The following is a 21,782-nucleotide window of genomic DNA, read 5'->3' on the forward strand; positions in this document are numbered from 1 at the left end:
TTATAGTGTTATTATGTTATTTCTTCATTCCTCTCTGTCCTTCATAACTTGTCCTTTTCATCTACACCATTCCCCTTAGTCTCTTCCAATCACTTTTGTCGCTGTCTGTCTATCTTAATGGAATTCACTGGCACATCTCAGAGTTTCCATTACTCGACTGATAAGTTACACTTCGCAGTGCACTTTGCTCTTGGGAATTATGGTAACACTACCGTCAAGAATCAACTAAAGCACTTACAATTGCTGATTAAAACTCTTTTTTCCATCTTCTTCGCTGAACAGACCTTTCAGCCCGGTTCCCTCTTCTTTACGCTTATCAGTTCATCAGCCAGGCTTCAAATTCACGGTGGTTACTTTCTAAAAGCGCTTCTCTTATAGTCATTACTGGCGCAGATAATATAGCAAGTCTCATACAATACGAAGCAGCGGCAGCGTTTCCTGATAACTTTACAAGTTATTAGAAAGAAATATAATCACATACAGAAACACGAACCAGACTGAATGTTGCAAGAAGGTGCTAACATCAACCCAACACCCACCTACCGCAATTACGTGTGGTTTCGCGTGGCTGAGGGATCAAATAGCCTGGAAGCTTAGCTACTATCTACGTCTTTGAGAACAGACATATCGTGATAGGATAGCCGTTCAAGAATGCGACTAGTCTGGCTGCACTTTACGCACCTCTCTTCTTATTATACATTTTATTTTCTAGTTCAAGTAGTTGTTTTCACAACAATATAGACGCAATCAGGTTAAAAGACAGGACTTAACGTTGGGAATAATGTCTTTCCCCAAGAGCCCAAACAACAACACTTCTTACTCTTTGGCACACATCTAACTCCTGGCTGACTAGATAGTGAACAGCTCCACGGAGTATCCATCCATATCTCCCCGGTCTAAAGAATAAAACTTCCTTGGAGCGCTCTTTGCCAACGTCTTCATCATCTGCATTACCCTCAGCCGCATACCATGAGCGGTCGTCACACGCATATGCCTTTCCCATCCTCCTCAGAATATGTCGTTGCTTTCGAGGCGGACAACGGGTGGGCAAATAACTACATAGTCCATGATTCTTCATATGTACCAGCTCAAACCTTCCATTATACCCAAGTGCATATCAACTATATGAGTTGTAGATGTAACTTGTGGTGCTTCTGCTCTCTCATGATGGGTATAGTTCCCAACTACTCAGTTATAACTAACCATTTTTTTTACAGTTTTAACTTTCCACCCAGAATATCACACTTTCTAAGTTTTGTAATGTTGGGGAAACATGTCAGTTGATTATTCCTCCACCACCTACGCTTCAACCCTAATCTACCTTGTCCAATAAAAATCTTTATCCTTTAGCCTTTTTTGGTGTGATGGTTTGTTTGTTTTTTGTTTACTTACTATCATACAGGACGTATCCGTTTCCGCTGTGAGATACATTTAAATTATCGAAACTTTTCCCTATTTACATTCGTGGAGTGACTCAGTACTGGATACTTTACACGCTTTCACATTATATGAGAACCACCCGAACCCAGTTCTTGGAGTCAAACCGTTCATACGTGACAAATCGAGAGGTACATCTGACTCGGGAAAAACGCCTTCTAATACCCGTCCGCTTCTAAAACAGACACGTAAACCTTCTACACTGTTCAGTCTACAAACAGGCTCAATATAAACGTAGCGAGAGCGAACAAGGAATGAACGACGTATTCAGGACATTACGAGGCGACTAAGCGGTGCTAATCCTCATCACTTATAACAGTTCCAATAATTACAATTAAAAATTGAATTTTCATTCCATGTTCCATCAAGTATCATGTTTATTTCTGCGAGAGACCTGCGGCCCATCCGCGCTGTGAATTACTCCAATATCACATTATCCCCTACAAGTTTCCATCTCTATCGTTGACACATCGCCCAACTCTACTACATGGCGTGAAAGTGTCTGATCGCCACAAAGACAAGTCTCACATTCAAGGTCACTGGGTGGATACACTGCATAGTCCAAAGTGTCACTGGCGGGTCACCATCAGACAAATATCTTGCTCTTGTTATCCTCGTCAACATGTTCGCATCATTGCGGTGGGCGTCAACTTCGAATATTTTGTGTTATTCTAGTCGTTCGTCGTCGATGAGTTCTAGTATAACTGGGATTATTAAGGTTCAAGGACTCACCCAAGATCCCAAAGAGCCGCACAGTCTTAGCTCACGCCCGTCACCCAATATACTAGCACCTAAAAGGAACGCATTTTGGCCTGTAATAGAATTTAAAACCGTAACCCCCTTGAAATTAAAACAATATCGCTTAACTCACTAAAATTTTAGCGACTGCCATTAATTGAATCAAGTCCCATAAACGTAAGTGGCATAAATATATTCAGGCGCCGATCTAATTGAAAGTCCTTAACTACCATCAAGTCCTATTAGTTTTTCCACTGCCACTTGTGACAGACTAGCTCGGACAGAAAAAGACTAGACCGATCATGGAACTATAAGCAGATGACAGCTACATTTCACAAAAAAAAAGCATTATCTACAATGTTACGATGAGTGACATCGTGTAAAATAAGTTATACATCTTTTAGTTTATGCACGGACTTGTACAGTGCAGATTTTCGTTCTGCTACACGAAAACAAAAAAAGAACAGCAAAAACCAAACGTAGCGATCACGGCTGGATGGGCATTTTACCTGCTTATCGTTCCACCCTAAGTGGCTTCATTCTACAATTCATCTACCTCAGAGCTATTGCGTACAGGGAGCACTCCTGAAGGAGCTTGGGGTGTACATTAAAATTTTTCATGCATCGCGTGCAGCGCACGATGAATCTTGGAGCCTTTGTAATTAACAGCTAATCCTTCCCTGTTTAAAATCTTTTGTTGGCAGTATGTTCACGCATGGACTCTTGTGAGACTATTGTTCATAACACTTTTACTGTGGTGTGAGATATAACCACACTACCTAACCTTTTCAAACAAATTTACTCACGACGTCCTGTGAATAACAATCATCCGTTAAGATGCAGGATGCAGAAATTATTCAAGCCGAAATTATGCTGGTTGATAGTACTAACGTAAATACAAATTTGGATGATGCTTACATATTCTCTTCACACATAACGACTCTTACGCAATGTGATACTATTTCTGAGAGTAGAACATCTTATACATAAACAACCATCAGTACTGAAAGGACTATCAACTCTCTGAGTACATGCATCTCTATCATAAACTACAAGAAAAGAGTCGAGATCGTGTCCATGAGACTCGTATGACGCTAACCTACATGAAACTTTACAATTGTTCGGGCCAGTGTAAATTTCCCTAACAACGCTTCAAAAAAGATCTCTTTATCTCATCTTTCTGTATAGTCTCTGTATCTACTTTCGTCTATCAGTACCGTTGGAAGTCTTTTTTTTTTTCATTTAAGTTTCTCCTCCTTTTTTTTTTGCGCCTTCCTGATGCGCTCCCATAAAAGTGACAGCCTATCCATAAGCGCAACAGCTGTGGCGCTTCTATAGCCGCAACAGTCCATTAAACAGGACAGGCAGTCCGCGTTGTTAAAAATGTTCAAACAACTACATCACCAACACACAAGAGAGAATATGGGCACCTTTGGGTCATCACCATTCTCAGGAAGGCATCGGCCTTCACAAACCTCTCTGTAATTCCTTCTCTCACACTCCGGTTCTAGCGATGACTCAATCAGACGCGGGCATGCTTTTGAGTTTTAACTACCTACTGCGTGGGCTCATATTCTGATCCATCTACTATACATAGGAGACATTTGCCTCCATTTTTCTTTCCTCTACTTTAACCATTCGCTTATTCTAGTGCAGTCAATAAATATTGTAATTAAAACCATGTAGGAGAAACTGATCGCACATTTTGTACGCTAACATTCGTTACTGCATCTAACATCATTTATAGATTTTTTTACTAACAGTAACAGGCCACAGCGCAAGCCAGACAATTAATCTTAACGGAATTAGTATTCTTACCACAAGCAGTTACATAACATGTTCCACAAGAGATATCAATAATTGTATGCTGGATAAGGTGATCATCAGTGTCGGAGTCGGGACTAGTGATAAGAACTTTATTTCTATGCAAGAACCATTTCCATTACCTGCGTCGAACAAGGAAGGACACGAACGGCTAGACAACATCTAATGAGCCTGACACCAAACTCATACACGCCTTATACTCTATCTGGTGCTGATGTTTCCTTGTAAAATGATCCAGGTCAAGAAAGCAGTCGCAGGCCGAGGCTGGTACAGATTCCTTCTTAGGGATGCAGCTTACTCCCCTCGCCTGATCTATCTTACTTTTGTTATGTCTGAGTCCAGCTTTGTGGTGTTACGTAAGCGACTCCACGGTCGATCTGTTTTTGTTAGGGCCTCACAGACTGCAAATGCACGAGCACAATGAATACGAAATGGTTTAAAGTTTTTCTAGATATAAAGGTAGTGTTAACACGGACAAAAAAGTTTCATCTATACCTTTTTCTACTTGAAGTAGCTAGAACTTTATTTTTTAGATTGAAACCGCGGAACCTTCTATGAAGTTTTTTTTCGACCTCCAATAGCCTCACAGGATGGACATGCAAAATTGCAAAGGTAATTAAAAGTTGTTTGGGTTATGTCTTTAGCTGGCAGGGATTGTTACCAGCTCACTGATGTGTCTGTAACATACACATCTGTGCACCATTTCTCCAATCACAACGACCAAGACAAACACAAATAAACACGGTGCAACATGCTACCCAACAACTGCAAATGAACCACTCTCTTTAATATAGGGTAGAAGTGGAGAGGTCCTCAGCTCGAAGTTAAAATATACCTAGTATTTCTTCCAATTGTGATCCTGTTACACCACATTTCCCTTCCAGAAAATCACACAGTCACGACCACAGTATTCATTAAACTGGGTTTAAGAACCGACGGATGCTATCCACTGCAGGCGTGGAAGCACTAAGACCAGATCAAGCACAAGTTGAATCACCTAGGCACTTCTAAAATCGAGACCGGGGGATCTGTTTTCCTGGTTCTTCGGAACCTGCTACCCCTTCACACAGTGGACTATCCGGCCCCAGTCGTTCAAAACCACGGCTCTTTACACACGGGAGGACATTACAACAAAGTAGATGATTGAGGTATCTTTCATCACTACAAAAGATTTTAAATTCGTGCCATTATCTACCAGAACTTGAGAAGTAGCGGAAGGGTTCCCTTTGCGATGGTGCAGTTAAGATACCTCTAGACCTCATTGTAATAGAGTAAGGATTTGGTAAATCTTTCCTCCAACGTAAGACTTGTGAATCAGGTGGGCTGTGAATAAACCCATAAAATACTTATACAGTAATAAGTCTTTCATAACCCTTCTGCTTTTTTTATGTAATAAAAAACAGTTTTGATGAATCGTTAGCGTATAAAAAACTTTCTGTCTAACCAACATTTAACATATAAATGTTTCTTATTCTAATACAGTCATTAGTCGTTTAAACAATTGACTGGTAATAAAGTCTACTTACAAAGACTCAACACGTATCAGTCGATAGGTTTGGGTAATCCACCTCTGCTAGTCGGAGAGATATCACACACTCATGACGCTGGTACGCCTTGAAGTAGTTGATGTCCTAAGCACACACTGCTCACGTGTCGTATGTTCCCAGATAAACAGGAACGCCTTTTATCACCCTTCACATCGTCTAAACTCCGGTGTTTTTAAAGTTTTGTTCTGCTCCCGAAAAATTACATGCATTCCTCACCAGCATGAGTTTCCTTCACAAACTTATAATCAGCGCTTAAAACGTGGTCTTTGCTAACATCAGGACTTGTCGTAAAGTATTTTGTGGTGTGTTGATCATTGATAGAACTGTGTTTCTTCTTTTAACTCAGGCCTTTCAGTAAATTTTTAGAACCCCCTGATTGAAATATGGGTTTTTCTTGAGTAGCGTCAAAACATATTCATCAACGAGGCAAAATATTCAAGAAAGAGTGGAGTGTCAAAAATAGGCTAGTAATGTCTTCGGTCTTCTAGACCAAATGATCATGAAAAAAATTTGTAATAAAGCCTAGTTTTTAAAGCTGAAATAAAATCATTCTAACACTTTTCACCCAACACCCACGGCGCCACCACTCAACATCAGTTGTAAGAGCAGAGATTTCAATCAGAATGATTAAATAAAATTCAGAGTTACCACGTACAATGGACTTTCAATGATTTTTCTCCCTGGGTTTGCATCCTGTTTTTACATTCACTGGAGTTGACCTCCACTGATCTTGATGCTTTGTGTTCACAGAGTGCAGCCATTCATGCCGAGCACTTACAACTATGCCAATGTGTCTGTGGTCTGTAGACTAACAATAATTTTTTTCTAACTACTCCAGTAACGGTGGATGATCTCATTCACACAAGACGACCAAATACCAAGTATATTTTTCTGATTTTTGTATACTTAATTTCGAAACTAAGATACACCACAAACGTAACTGTAATGCAAAGCGGAAAGCTCATGTCTGCAGAAAGTCCTAAAATTTCGCAGCCCTCGTCTAAAATAACAGTAAACATAATCATCCTTCGCTGTTTAGGATTTCAATCATTTCACATATTTAACATCATATTAAATAATAAAATTTGTAAGCTTATATGTTCGCTATAGACCAAGGCTTTGCTTTTGAACATCTGTGGAATATTTCTGTAGACATTAGAACATTAACACCAGACAATCACTATGATCGTTAACACCATTCAGTATTTTAAACTTGCGAACTTAATCTTTAAAGAAAGACTAGGTTGTCGTATTCACTCCTTACATTCAAGAAAAAGAAATCTCTTTCGTCCCCTCTCAGTGTGGAGAGTATCAAAAACACAGGGAACCACTTTCAAGGTAGATGTGTTTCGCCTGATGTGATGAAGTTGATGGGAGACAGCTGCTGTACACCATGTGACAACAATTTTAAACAGGAAGGATGATCACAGGATCGACGCTCGTATAAGCGACCTTTGAACTTTCGTTTCCTTACCACGTATAGTCGCTTTCAAAATACACCCCCGTAAAGAAACCGAGTATAACTGTATTTCACATTATTGTCATTAGCTGGTTTCTTGAGTATAGGAAAATAAAATTAGCCAGGCACCGAGTGTATGTACTGCATTTTTTAACCTCTCAAGACACTATTGGAAATAATATTACAAAAACTTTTGGAAAGAAAAGATGGCGTCCCCCTCTTTCTTTTTCTTGTCTTCGTCACCGTTTATTTCTGTTTTGTTTGCTATCTAGTAAAACCTATAGTTTTAAATACATATTCTCCCACATGCTGATGCAATGAGTTTCCCTTTTATTCATGGAGACAACATTTTTTATAGTAATGGGCTTTTCTTATCTAATATTTTTGAAACATTTTCATTATTTCGAGATTTCATTACAGTTCTGATTCTTTTAGATTCTCCAAGACATATATGCAAACAACATTACAGAAACTATATGTTTGCAGCTATCAATATAGTAGGCTTTTTCTCCCACAGAAAATGTTCTTCACTTCGACCTCCTGAAAGGGAATATCTCTGTCAGTCTTTGCGCTGTAACACCAGAACTGTAGGGTTAGTCGCGCTGTCTCACAAGATCACTACATGTACGAAAGCACTTGTTGTGAGGCAAGATCAATGGTTTTAGTAGACGCACATCCGGACACACAACAAGACTGCTACAGAACATTGTTACATCCCATCTTTCTAATTATTGTCTTGTTATTCATATTTATACGAATGTACACGATTCCCGCCTGCTAACACTGCATACATAAACATATATAAATAAAGAGGTTTACACATTGCAATATTAACCCGCTCACCCCATATGGACCTATCAATGACAGAAATGTATAATGCGTGCAGGAACTGATGAAATAAGAAAAGAAAGTTTTGATTTCAAACCTATAAGTCATTTTTGTACGTGCTTGATTTAATCTTTCAAATATTCTTGAGACAGTGGCAACCTTGGTTTTTTTTAAGTATTCTATGTGTAATGTAAAGTATGCCTTACCTTTATGACTTATCTGAAACGCTCAGCTTCTTGTCGTTAAAGTGTGTACCCCGGCAATAATCGTCCGGTGGCGTGAGGCAAACGTGACTGGTGTTGTCTAAATGATACACGGCACCGCATCAGTGGTTCACGTTTGTACCAATTTGTTGTGTTTTTTTTAATTTCTAAGCATCACATTAGCCAAAGGTTCAAAAGGTATTTTAGTTGCATCTCCCATCATTTAAGCAGGGTGGGCGGTTTGTCTTTTTTTTTTACATTGTATATTGGCAGTGAGCTTAATATATGGAATTACTGAATTTGTCGATTTGTTTTCTGTCTGTCTATCTGGTCTGTCTGTCTGTCTGTCTTCTGTCTGTCCTGTCTGTCTGTCTGTTCTGTCTGTCTTGTCTGTCTGTCTGTCTGTCGGTGCATCCCTTATCCGCCGGCGTGTATCCCACTCAGTATCGGTGAGAGTACCGAGATGGCCGAGTGACCACACAGACATCCGGCCACGGTCCAGAGTGTATGTTCCCTCTACTCAGACTCCTACATCACAGTGCACAAGCTACGCTAGGTCTTATACCATCCAATTGTCGGCGACTCGCTTTGTGGCCTTTGCCCCATTCAGGTCATGCATAGACTCTAGTCATTTTCTTGTTTGACATAGTCGTATTCATGTTTTATTGTATTTTGTGTAGGTGGACACGTGGTAAACACAATTTTCTAAATAAAATTCATCGATACTTAAACGTTTGAATGAGTCGAACTTCCGGTTTCTCACATTCACAATATCGGGAATTGTTTATATACTTCTCTCTCTTGTCAAGAAATTCGCTTAATAGCATCTTATATATATATATAAGTCGAAAAAGATAGATTTAATAAAATCACGTCTTACACATCCCCAAAAAAAAAACAACCAAAAAACAACAACAACCAAAACAACATGCAGGTTCATACAAACATTGCGTCGTCGCTGTGTAACTGAGGCAGCGAACATTATATATTATTATGCTGCTTAATATGCTCTTTCAAAGGACCTTTCGAAACGTGTTTATCATAAAAGTGCATTATTTTCTCCGTCAGCTGTAAATTCAATTAGCAGCATATATAAATTCAGAAAATAGATCTTAAGGCAATTAACTTGAATACTTGGGTCAGTACTATGGAATAAAAATCGTGGGTCACACAGAAATAATACGGAATAATTACTTCAGGCGTTTTCTTATGTTATTTATTTGAGTCCTATTGGGATTATCTTATTTTAACGCAATTTTTTAAATATCAACTTGAATTCACTAGCATACCATAATACATTATAATTATTGCGTTGTGGCGCAGACAAATTTTTTAACTCTGCTGTACAAACAAGGGCTGTAACTCTAGGAGACTTTTTATGGCGCCAGTATTTTATTCATATATATTGATTTTGGAAGGCGAATAAAAATGGAAGCGAAGAAAGCAAATGTACGTAAATATAAACTGTTTTAAAAAAGCTGCTAGGGCAGTTAGGGGTTCTAAAGTCAACAACATGTAAGCCACATAAATCAGGTTTGAGGACTGCAATATGGTAGAGACAATTAATCAATCGAATATAATAAGATAAACCTTACATAAGCAAACCCTGGCCACTTGTACGCTCCAAGAGGGTATATTGCTTCATTCGTATTTAGTGAGCTATCAGACAGTTCATTGCTTTGCAGATCTCTACAATGAGGAAGTCAGTGTTTCAAAACAAGATAACCTGGACACCAACTGTCAATTCAGATAGCAGTGCTGACAGAATCACATTGTGAAGGTATAATCCTTTGGTAATGCCTTATCTGCCATAGGTTTCAATATTAATAGGACTGTATAAACAACCAAACAAAGAGAAATAGCCATTGATTACATAAAATCCTTGCCTTTGTAATTTTTCAGAAGCAAAAACCCAAGAGCATGAATATATTTGGCGTCTACTAGTAATGGGTTGTTAAGAGGCAATCATGATCTGCAAGCTGATATGATTGCATACAGACATAAACGTGCATCACATTTTCATGCAGTTCTTTTTATATGCGCACACATTCTCACTGATAAAAAATTAGCATACTTTCGCAATTCCATCAGACAGAAACAGCCTCAAATATGACATAAAAATACACAATGACCAGTAATTATACCATTAATGTATCTCCTTAACCAAAGTCAGCAGAATGATTGTACCATTTTTCTTTAATATATTCTAAGTACGTATAATAGAATATAATTCCACATTTTCATCATAAATTCCACTGCTCCTCTTAAATTCACTTTGTGCAAGGACTACGGAAATAACTACTAATGTTGTTTATACATAACAGAATGTCTGAAAATGAACAACACATAACTGTACATATAATCATGCAATATTGAATGTCATTGTATTGTTTACCAGTAAGTTGAAATCTCAAACACAATGGGTATTGATTTGTGCAACCACCCACTGTTAACGTGCATGTAACCAGCAGTATATGGTTTGATATTGACCAGATGGCCTCCCAAAAATTAAATAAAATTATTATTATCACACACACAACAGAGAACAGCAATAATTGAAAACAATACCAGAAACCTGATGTTAAAAATTACATTTTTCTTCAAAGCTGGTCCATTCGAAAAGGTTCCATGGCAAGTAATTATACACAGTCATGCCTTAACAATTGTTTGGACACAACTAAAGTGACAGGCAACTTCTTATGTAATCCTTTACCTTTCATAGAACAAAAAGGATCTGCTTGTGTCTATATGTGTCAAAATTATCTCTATGTAAACATTTGATATCACTTTCAAGGATGTTATAATTTTATAACTGCATGCTTTAAATACATTCTTAAATCTTTTAGAAGAAGATTAAGTAGCTGATAGCCATACAATATTTGAACTGTTATGACAGTACGTGGGATCATGCAGATAATAACAAACTGACAATCTCTTTAAAATGCACACAAATGATTTTATTTTCAAATGAAGCGAGTAATCCTGATTAGTATAGTTGCAAGTAGTGCTTTAATCATCTCTGCTACTTGTGTTCAATGATACATGCATTATTCTCAATTGCTCTTATTATTCTCAACTGTTTTTACTTAGAGTGGGAAACAGATATGAAATTAAGGATGTTTTAATGCTGCCTTAGATGCTGCTCTGTACACACTTACGTGTAGACTGTTGTGATACTGATTAATGCATAAAAACATTAACAGAGTAATCAGCGCTACAGAAAAAAAAAAATGCAGTTAACTTGATACAATATTGACTTATTTTATTGAAAGATTACTTGCTAGGTAAAAATATTTGCAATGTGGTTTCTTTTATTATGTGTTCACAAAAATACATTGTGATCTGTTTTCAATACATTTCTTTGTGTAAAAGAACACTGAGAAAAAAGAAGTAATTACCTAGACCATACTTTTCTAATTGACGCTAATTTCCTTCCTTAGAAAAAGTAGTATTTATGAGTTTTGTACATCACCCGATGCTGTCATAAATAGTCAAAGCATGAATAATATAAATGTGTTACAATATCCACAGTATGACTGCAAGAAATTCAAAGCTGTTTGCACACTTTTCACTGGATGTTTGGCACTTTTATGCTCTATTTAAGGTGGCAAAAAACAATGGCAACTGTGTACTCGTCCCCAACAATGAAAAAAGGACATTACAGTTGATAAACCCCTTTTTCCAAAGATATATCATTGCTTCTATTATTTTAACCAATGCTTTGCGACGAGATTGGTCTGATGTCCGGTAACAACACCAAATTACAGATCTGACCTACAAGCTCACTACCACCGCGAACGCTTAAGAAGCAAAGCAGCACGGACAAGAGCAAAGTCATGGTAACACCACGTGGTCTGGTAGTATACAGTGAAGATCCCACACGAACGAGATTTAACTAAAGAAGGCTCAGACCTAGACGCGATAATTCCAGTGATGATAGCTGTGCGCCGGCATTCGGTCACGATCGGAGTAACGATGGCCAGGCTTCACCATTTATACTCAGCAGAAATCAATTTGGCACCATATTAAGCTATGAAAGTCCCTAGTTTCTCTATTGCGATGTATGCGTGCACATTTCTCATCGAGTCCGTGCGACGGATCCAGGCGTTCAAAATAAAGTGCTTTAGGGACTCCTCCGAATCTCCGCAGAGAACACAACAAATGAATTAGTCCGTTGCGCAAGTCACCACAAAAACCACTTTTCACCACCATCAAATGATGGAAGCTGACATGTTGATTCTTGGCATGACATTGCCAAAGACGCTCGTACAATGTATGCAGATGGCAGTCATCGTCGAGAAAAACCAAAAGAATCGCTTGGCGACGCGCGAATGAGTTAATTTTGATGTCCACCCGGATCGGAAGCGTTGGAGACTTCGCCGCTGATACGTCTCATTGGAACCCGACGAGAGGAACTGGTAGGTCTCCTACGAGTGGGCTTGCTTGCTCCAAGTTGGCAATTCCAATGAATCGAATGATGATGTTGATGATTAAGAGAACCAGTCCGAGTACTGACAAGACTCCTGTCATCAATTGAAGCATAAGACCAACATATAAAGACTATCTAAGTGTGGTTGCCACCAACGATGGACACTAGGCCTGGTTTGCAGTTAGGTCTTGAAAACAAGTAAAGCAACCGTGTAAGTGTGCAGATAGCTTGGTCTGAATAGTCATTATGCAACATGACTAAGACGCGTGCCTCATTTCAACACTTTAGTGGTAACCCAATAATCTTTACTCAGAACAAAACAAACGATGTCAACCGTCTGGTTTGGGTGTTACTACGACTCACTATTTGATATCGTCCGTGAGGTACCATGACGGTGTCAAAACTGATCGGGTAGGGTAGACAGAAAAAATACTGGGTATAACGACTGCCATACCATGCAAAACTACATGCAGCTGATCAAGCAGACCTCAGAAATGACCTGGTGAGTCGATGCTCTATATCCACCTTCCACCCTCCCTCTACAACTGTTCTGGAGAAGCTTGACAGGGCGCCATTTGATACCAGTGAAGGGATGAATAAATTAAATGCCTAAAAAGTAGACTGCAAAACTAAAGATCATTGTCGCGCTGACCATCCGTCTCCGGACCTTAACTGTCATGACCTGTGCTGATACTTTTTCTCATAGTCCTGATTTTCATCCACATAGCGTGTGTGCATACGTGCATGATGAGCAGACTGTGAGGCACTAGACCAGGGGTGGGCAATTAGTTTTCCCAAGGCCGGACAAACTGGATGGGTCTAGAGGCCGGATGAGAACTGGATGGTTTAGAGGGCCGACTAATATAGTTAACTCAGTTTTTACCCATACTGTATATATTAGTATATTTACTGGTGGGCGCCAGCGGGCGGGCCGTCAGAGACAGGAGGCGGCCGGATCCGCCCCGGCCGGTTTCCCAGGTCTGCACTAGACTGTGTCTACACTGATCACTTGGTATAGGATGGCCTTGATGGTAGAAGCAGGCATTGAGTTTACAATTTAGCTAAGTCTATCAGCAAAAAAGTTTGCTTTCTTTGTGAAGCTAAAGGATGGTCACCCTGAAAAATGTCCAGACCCAAAGCTCTGAACATTACCACAGAATACAGTTATGTTAATCTATGCGATTTCACCTTCATTACTTTGTTGAATATCTTAAGAAAATCTGAAAACTATATTGTTTTGTACAAATGCCTTCATAATAAATAATTATGCATCTATGCATAATATTTATCCATGCAGTTTTCAGTGTCTGTAACCAGATAAAGCAGTTTCCCTGTTAAAACAATGAAAACATGTTCACGCACTGCAGACTCAGATAGTTACAAAATTGCCTCAAAAACATTCTTCTTAAGCGTTACTTTTATACTCATAGAAGCAATGATATATCTTTGAAAAAGGGTTTTATCAATTGTAACATTCCTTTTTTCATTGCTGGGCGAGTATCACGTACAGTTGCCCATTGTTTTTGCCACCTTAATAGAGCATAAAAATGCAAACGTTCAGTGAAAATGGTGCAAACCAGCTTGAATTTCTTGCATGTCCATACTGTGATATGTAACACATTTATATTATTCATGCTTTGACTATTTATGACAGCATTGGTGATGTAAAAAAACTCAGTAAATACCACTTTTCTAAGAAGGAAGAAATAGCGTCAATTAGAAAAGTATGTGTCTAGGTAATTACTTTCTTTTTTTCTCAGTGTTCTTTTACACAAAAGAAATCGTATTGAAAACAGATCACATGTATTTTGTGAACCACATAATAAAAGAACCACATTGCAAATATTTTACCTCAGCCAGGTAATCTCTTCAATAAATAATCACAATATTGTATCAAGTTTAACTTCATTTTTATTTATTCTGTAGTCTGAAGTCTCTGTTAATGTTTTTTCTTATCTCGCATTAATCCAAGCCACTATCACAACAGTCCTCTACACTTAAGGTGTGTACAGAAGCAGCATCTAAGGCACCATAAAAACATCCTTAATTCATATTTCTGTTCCCACTCTAAGTAAAAACAGTTGAGAATAAAGAGCAATTGAGAATAATGCATAGGTACCAGAACCGATTTCGGCGAAGTGGCACACGTGCCCGATGCATGGTGTCCTCCTATCACCGTCAAAAAACGCCGAAAAACAAGTGATCTTATAAAGACAACCCGTGGCATTTGAACTGCACTGCCAGAAAGCAAGAAAGCGGGACATTTGGCTTTCCGCCCGATCCATTCAGGCGGGACACGAGGTCAAAAGCGGGACTGTCCCGCAATCCGTCGATGCGGGACGTCTGGTCACCCTTAATAATGCATATATCAGATCCAACAACAAGGTAGCAGAGATGATAACAGCATACTTCAACTATACTCTAATCAGGATTACTCGCTATCATGTGGAAAATAAAAATCATTTGTTGCATTTTTTAAAGAGATTGTCAGTTTTGTTAGTATTATCTGCATGATCCCAACGTACTACGTCATAACAGTTCATCAACAATACCTGTCTATGGCACATCAGTATACTTAATTTCTTTCTAAAAAATTTACAATGTATATTTAAAGCATGTAGTAAATATTAAACATCCTTGAAATGATATCAAAAATGTTTACATATAGATAAATTTTGACAATGTAGACACAAGCAGATCCTTTTCGTTACTATGAAAGTAAAGATTACATAAGAAGTTCCTGTCACTTAGTTGTGTACCAAACAAAATCTTACTTTCAACACAGCTGACTGTGTGATAATTATTGCCTGAACCTTTCCGACCAATGACCAGCTTTAAGAAAAATGTAATTTTTAAACATCAGGTTTCTGTATTGTTTTCAATTAGTTGCTCTCGGTGTCGTTCTCTGTGGCACTGTGTGTTCTACTGTGCAGTGTGTGTGTCCGTGTGTGCGGTGTGTGTGTGTGTGTTTGTGTGTGTGTGTTGTGTGTGTGTGTGTGTGTGTGTGGTGTGTGTGGTGATAATAATAATTTAAATTTTGAGAGGCATCTTGTCAATAGAACACCACATACTGCTGTTACATCCACCTGTTAACAATTGGTCTTCACAAAATCAAATACCCCAATTGTGTTTGAGATTTCAACTTACTGGTAAACACCAACACACATGAACACTCAATATTGCATGATTAATACAGTTATGGTACTCGTATGCCATTTTCAGACACTTCTTTATGTTATTACACCACAACATCAGTATTTATTCCCTGACAGTCCGCACACAAAAGAGAATTTAAGACAGCAGGAATTATGATGAACCACCAAGTGGAACTATACCTACCTCTTTTACCCCAGGCCGCCAGAGAGCCAGCCCGGCCCCCCCACGGACAGCCAACGACCACTCTCCGACTGCCCCTGCCTGTTACTGTATATTCACCTAACAATCCCTATACCTTTCCATCAGTAAAAGAAAAGGCGGAAGAAGAAAAAAAATATCGCACCTAGACCAAATGAGGCGCGCGCCCCCTTGACAGCCGCGGCCGGCTACACCAGACCCCCTTCCATCCCCCCCTCTCGTCACGCAGCCTGTCTTTCTCACGTACTGTACTCTAGAACATATATTTAAGAAAAAATGTACAGGCCATGCACACTTGGTTATCACATGCTCACAATCAGTGTTTACCTGCTACTTGTGCTAAATGATCCATATTAATGATCTGGTCATATGTGATTCTTCTACTTTGTCATATTTGAGGCGTTCTGTCTGTTGAAATTGCGAAAGGTATGCTAAATTTTTATCAGAGGAATGTGTGCTGCAATATAACAAGAACTGCCGCCCACCCCAATTGAACATGCTCATGCCACAGTTAAGTTCTGCATGCATCCAATCATCATCAGCTTGCAAAATGGATTGCCCTAACACAAACCATACTAGATGACCCACTCCAAACACCGCACTATCATTTATTGCTCTTGGCGCTCTCTGCGTCAATCTGAAAAAACCTCTTACCACAAACCAAGACCCTCCATGCCATCAGCTATTTCCTTTGCGTCCAGTTTTAACATTAGATCCACCATCTATCATCAACATTGAAATTTCCACATATACCGCAATAACCATTACCCTACACAATCACTCTATACCCCACCTTCACCTACCTGGATCGCCACTCCTCCACGCACGACCTAACTACCCCGATTGACAGTTGGTGTCCAGGTTATTCTTGTTTTGAAACACTGACTTCTTCATTGATACGAGATCTTGCACAGCCAATGTAACTGTCTGATAGCCACTAATTACGAATACAATACCTCTGGAGCGCTGGAGGCGTAAAGTGCCAGATTTTCTTATAATAAGGCTTACTTATTGTATTGGATGCATTAAATCTGTCCCTACATCATTGCAAATCCACAAACCCTGATTTATGTGGCTACAGATGTTACTTGTAAACCAGCTAACTGCCTTCAACAGCTTTGAAAAAACAGATATATATTCACGTACTATAGATCTCTTTCTCGCTTCCATCTTCTATTCGCCCTCTCCAAACCACATCCCAAGACGATATATAACACCAAAATGACACCCCCGCACAACCAGTCCCTCTACCCGAATTTCACAAGCCCCTCCCTTACCAACACGCGTCGCATCATATCACACATAGTTTTATCCTGCCCCACACATCCAACCAACCCATTAATTACTACTCGACTATGCCCTCCACCGTCATATTCCCAACACCCTCGCATATGCTAAAGACATCTCCACGCACTCACCTTCAAACCATCCCAAGATCAACACACCACACCTAAATAAGGCTTTAATTCCCAATAGGACTCATAATTAACATAAGAACGCAACTCCTGACATGTAATTATTCTCGTATATTCGGTTTACCACGCATTTTTATTCCATATACTGACCCAAGTATTCAAGTAATTTCCTTCACCGATCTATTTCTGAATTTATATTGCTATTGAATACAGCTCACGCGACGACTATTAATTGCACTTATGGATTTAACACCGTTCGAAAGGGTCCTTTGAAAGAAGCATTTAAGCGAGATATTAATATATATCGTTCGCTGCCTCAGTTTACAGCAGACGAAACGCCAATGTTGTTATGAAACCCTGCATTTATTTTAGTGTGTTGGTTGTTGTTGTTTTTTTGGGAGAGGGGATGGTGACGACCATGATTTATTTATTTATTAATCTATTTAACTCGACTTATTATATATATAAGATGCCTATAATAGCGAATCCTATGACAAGAGGAAAGGAGAATATAAACAATCCCGATATCGTGAACTGAAACCGGAAGTTCGACTTCAACATTTAAGTACGCTTGAATATTTGTTTACAAAATTTGTGTTTACCACGTCCCACCCTACACAAAATTACAGTAAAACATGAATACGACTATGTCAAACAAAAATGACCAAGGTCTTGCCAGCATCGACTGAATGGAAAAGGCCAACAAGCGAGTTCGCCACATTGGATAAAGCTAGCGTGTAGCTGGCGCTGTGATTGGTAGGAAGTCTGGAGTAGGGGAACATACACTCTGACCGTGAGGCCATGTCTGATGGTTCACTCGGTCCACTCTGGCATGGATACTCTCACCGCGAGTCTGAGTGGGGATACAACCCTAGGCGATAAGATGGTTGGCGTGATAAGGTGCGCCTGTCTTTCTGTCTGTCTGTCTGTCTGTCTGTCTGTCTGTCGTCTGTCTGTCGTCTGCTCGTCTGTCTGTCTGTCTCGTCTGTCTCCTTTCTCTTCCTGTGCCCCATCACTTTATGTCGTTTATTTCCCCATCTTACTCCTGTAGCTACAGAGTGCACTTGCTATATTTTCATCTCAGAATAAACTAAAGCAACAGATTGACTCTTTTCTTACCATTCAACCTCCCTAGCTTACACTACTCACAGCCAGGCTTCAAGAAAACAAGCGCTTCTTTACATGGAGATGAAATGAGAGATTTATGCAGAGCAGGGGCGTGATAAGGAGAGGAAACGAATTTATCAGCATCACAGGAAACAGCTGAAGTCCCGAGCACATCTCGTCTTACCGGGTCTGACAGCTTAGCTACTATCTAGTCTTTGAGAGAGACAGACATTGTGACTGAGTGTTCAAACACGTGACTTGCTTGCGTGCACTTGGCGCACCTCTCTTCATACTCTACAATTTATTTTCTAGCTCAGTTCCGTTGTTTTTAACATAATGATCAGGGTAAGTGGACTTGACTGTAGAGCTTCGTAGCTTATAAAAGCTGGACTTCCCTCCCATATCTCCCCGTCTGATAATATGGGGTGTGAGGATACTTATCAGTAGTCCACCTCCTAGAATACGTTCGGTCTCGGCGGGATACTTTTAAGTGGTCCACACTCTATAATTGTGCGTGGATGTATTAACACTTTCTTCTAGTTTACATTTATATTTTACAGTTTTGTGCCTATGTATAATGTTTTAAGTCAACTATTCTCATATCCTGTCAAAAACATCTGAATCCTTACCTTTTTTATGATTGTTTTGTTTTTGTTTACCTGTTTTCAACGATTCGTTTCCCGCTTTGAAGATACTTGAAGAAACTTTCTTATTTACGCAATACGGATATTTACCGGTATCCCAGTAGTAAACGCCATTTACGTGACACGGACGTTGACGAGAAAAATCCATTGAATTCCGCAAACACGTAACGAGTCAGACAAATGGATACGACGGCGAACAAAGACGTGACGACGTATTCACGACGTACAGGCATCTAATCCCATAATATTAACAGTTCCCAATCAATACATATGTAAAATAAGTATTATGTTTATTACCAGTCATCTTAGGGAAACATTCCGCAATCACAGGCGTTAAAGACAGTCGCCAAAGGTAATTTTGAAAGTCAGTTACATGGCGTTCAGAAAAATTATCTTGGCTCTGTTATCTCGTCAACATGTTCGTCATCGTCGTCGTCGTATACTTCGTCGTCGCATCTTTTTATTAAGAGCGTAGATGTAAAATTAAGAAGGTCAAGATATTAAACAATGTTTATATGTGCCATCTTAATTAAATAATGACAGTTAGAACATGTGAGTTTTCACTCTTACTATTTCTGATCATCTAGTACGAGCATTATTTTGAGTTGCCTGTGAGGATAAATTAAGTTGTATTCTTTTACAAACATTTCGTAGTAAACATTTGTATTTGTTTTTTTACTAAAAGTAAGCATTAATCTTAACTGAATTGTAAATAGCAAGTGTGCTTACCTGGATCATAAATGATGATCAGTGTCGTTGTTGCAGAACCAATTTCATTTCGAAAAATCAGCGACCAATTCCCTTGACTTATGTTGCTTTCTTTGTTAAGATGGACGGTCAGAAGCAGGTCAGGCGGGTGACCACTTAGGATGCAGCCAACCCCCCTCGTGACATTGTTGACTATACCCACTGGTGTTAAGAGGCAGGCAACGAGTGTTGTGTAAGTCTTGACACGAAATGTTAGGACTTGAAAGGTTTGTAGATTGACGATTTTCATGGAGTTTTCGACAAACTGAGGAGGACCTGCAAAGTTCAAAAATGCCCAAAGTTATTTGAGTAGTTGAAGTTCAGCTGTAGCTTGTCGCATCTTACACAGCTACTACACAAGTTTAGCTTGCACACACACTCAAACATACAAACACACACAAATTGCATGCCGATTGAGATTTAGGCGCACACACACACACACACATGAATAAACACAATAGCATTGTTAAGATTCAGTGGAGTAATTATATTTATTCGCCATTTTGCACATACTTTGGCTCTTACACACCTTGCATCCATGCAAGTAAAACAAACCTTTATAGTAAGTGGGAGACAAACGACATGACAACAACAAGTTTGAATACCTACACCTGACTAAGAAAGTGACGGATCTGTTCTGTTTCGAGCCGCTTCCTTCACACCTGACTATCGGCCAGTAGTCTTCACACTGGGCAGTGAGTGAATAATTAAGGTATCCGTCACTACCAGCAGATTTTAACTCGTGCTTATGTTTATCAAGAAGCTTGAAAGTATCTGGAGGGTTCCCTTTATCGAAGGAGCAGAAAATGTCGACTTTCTGGCCCTCGTTAATGAAGTAAGGACTTGTAAAGTCTTCCCCACCCACAGTAAGACTTGTGACCTTCGGTGGGTCTGTGGAGAAAACACACACACACTTAACACAGTTACATATAACAAATAGAACGTTTCCAGTTGCCCTTACTTGTTCTCATACATACAGTAACAAGGTTTGCGTGAATAGTCAAGCATCCTATTTCTGTCCTAAAAACAACAATTTTAACGATCAGAAAATCTTATGGTTTCATTACCTGTAAGAAGTCATTAGTGTTTAAACCAAAATGAGGTAAAAATATCCATACTTACACAACACCTCAACACGTATCAGTCGGGTACTTTTGGGTATCCCACCTCTGCCAGTGGTGAATATCATCGCACTCAGTGACCTGGTGACGACCTGAGAGATGTAGATGTCTAAAGCCACCACAGAGCTGCTCACGTGTCGTTGTTCCCAGTAGCAGGTGAGTCCTGTCTTCCCACTCACGTACTTCTTAAACTCGGTGTTGTAGTCTTTGTAGTGAATAAATCTACATGCAGTTTTCACAGAGTTTCCTTCACAAACCTCATATTGAGCGTTAAACGTGTCTGTAACATCAGGACTTGTCGTATCGTTGATGGTGTAGTTGATATTGATAAAACTTTTTTCTTCTTTACTCAGGCTTTCATTAAAGTTTGAAAACCCACCTGAAAAAATTGTTTTTTTTTTCATGAGTAGGTTAACACATGAGAAAGATATCTACAACATTAAAACACGTGAGGAGAAATAATTTGATATAAAGATATATCAAGAAGAGGACAGTATCACACTAGGCTGGTCAAAGAAAAAGATTTCACATTTCTGCTTCCATAGCCATGCTACTAACCTACAATAAATACAACCCTAAGTGACAGGCATTTTGAAGATCATTTTTTAACTATTTACGTGTTTATTTTAAGAAGTATATAGTTTTTGTTTTCTTGTACTAATTTCAAAAGAAAAATTATAACTGTATGGAACGGACAGCTCATGTCTGGGAAGTAGTTCACACAAATTAACAATAAGATATTATGTCTTCCGTGTTAGGTTCTTCAATCATTTAAGATACTTATATCCTAAAAAAATAATTTGTGTGTTAATTTGTATGCTTATAGGTTTATACATACAAGCTTTGCGTTTACTATCTGTAGAATATTACTGCACAATTAAAGACATTAACTAATGATGAGTATTTGAACTTGAGAAATAAATCAAACT

General features: G+C 39.0%; 3 protein-coding genes across 4 annotated transcripts in view; all 3 read right to left on the reverse strand.

The window, feature by feature from the left end:
* Positions 1-21,782, reverse strand: part of LOC112569665 — a 130,976-nt gene that overhangs the window by 50,293 nt on the left and 58,901 nt on the right. The window lies entirely within an intron of this gene.
* LOC112569667 overlaps positions 1-21,782 on the reverse strand; it is a 140,872-nt gene that overhangs the window by 36,227 nt on the left and 82,863 nt on the right. The gene's annotated exons all lie outside the window — the stretch shown is intronic.
* LOC112569669 overlaps positions 1-21,782 on the reverse strand; it is a 31,467-nt gene that overhangs the window by 9,483 nt on the left and 202 nt on the right. The window contains exons 2-4 of the mRNA XM_025247542.1: positions 20,855-21,232; positions 20,342-20,623; positions 19,715-20,008 (exon numbers count right to left, since the gene is read on the reverse strand). Of these exons, the coding sequence (XP_025103327.1) occupies positions 19,715-20,008; positions 20,342-20,623; positions 20,855-21,232 (954 nt within the window). The remainder of the gene's footprint in view (positions 1-19,714; positions 20,009-20,341; positions 20,624-20,854; positions 21,233-21,782) is intronic.

Source organism: Pomacea canaliculata, linkage group LG7 (genome assembly GCF_003073045.1).
Source record: "Pomacea canaliculata isolate SZHN2017 linkage group LG7, ASM307304v1, whole genome shotgun sequence".
In the NCBI taxonomy this organism is placed as follows: domain Eukaryota; kingdom Metazoa; phylum Mollusca; class Gastropoda; order Architaenioglossa; family Ampullariidae; genus Pomacea; species Pomacea canaliculata.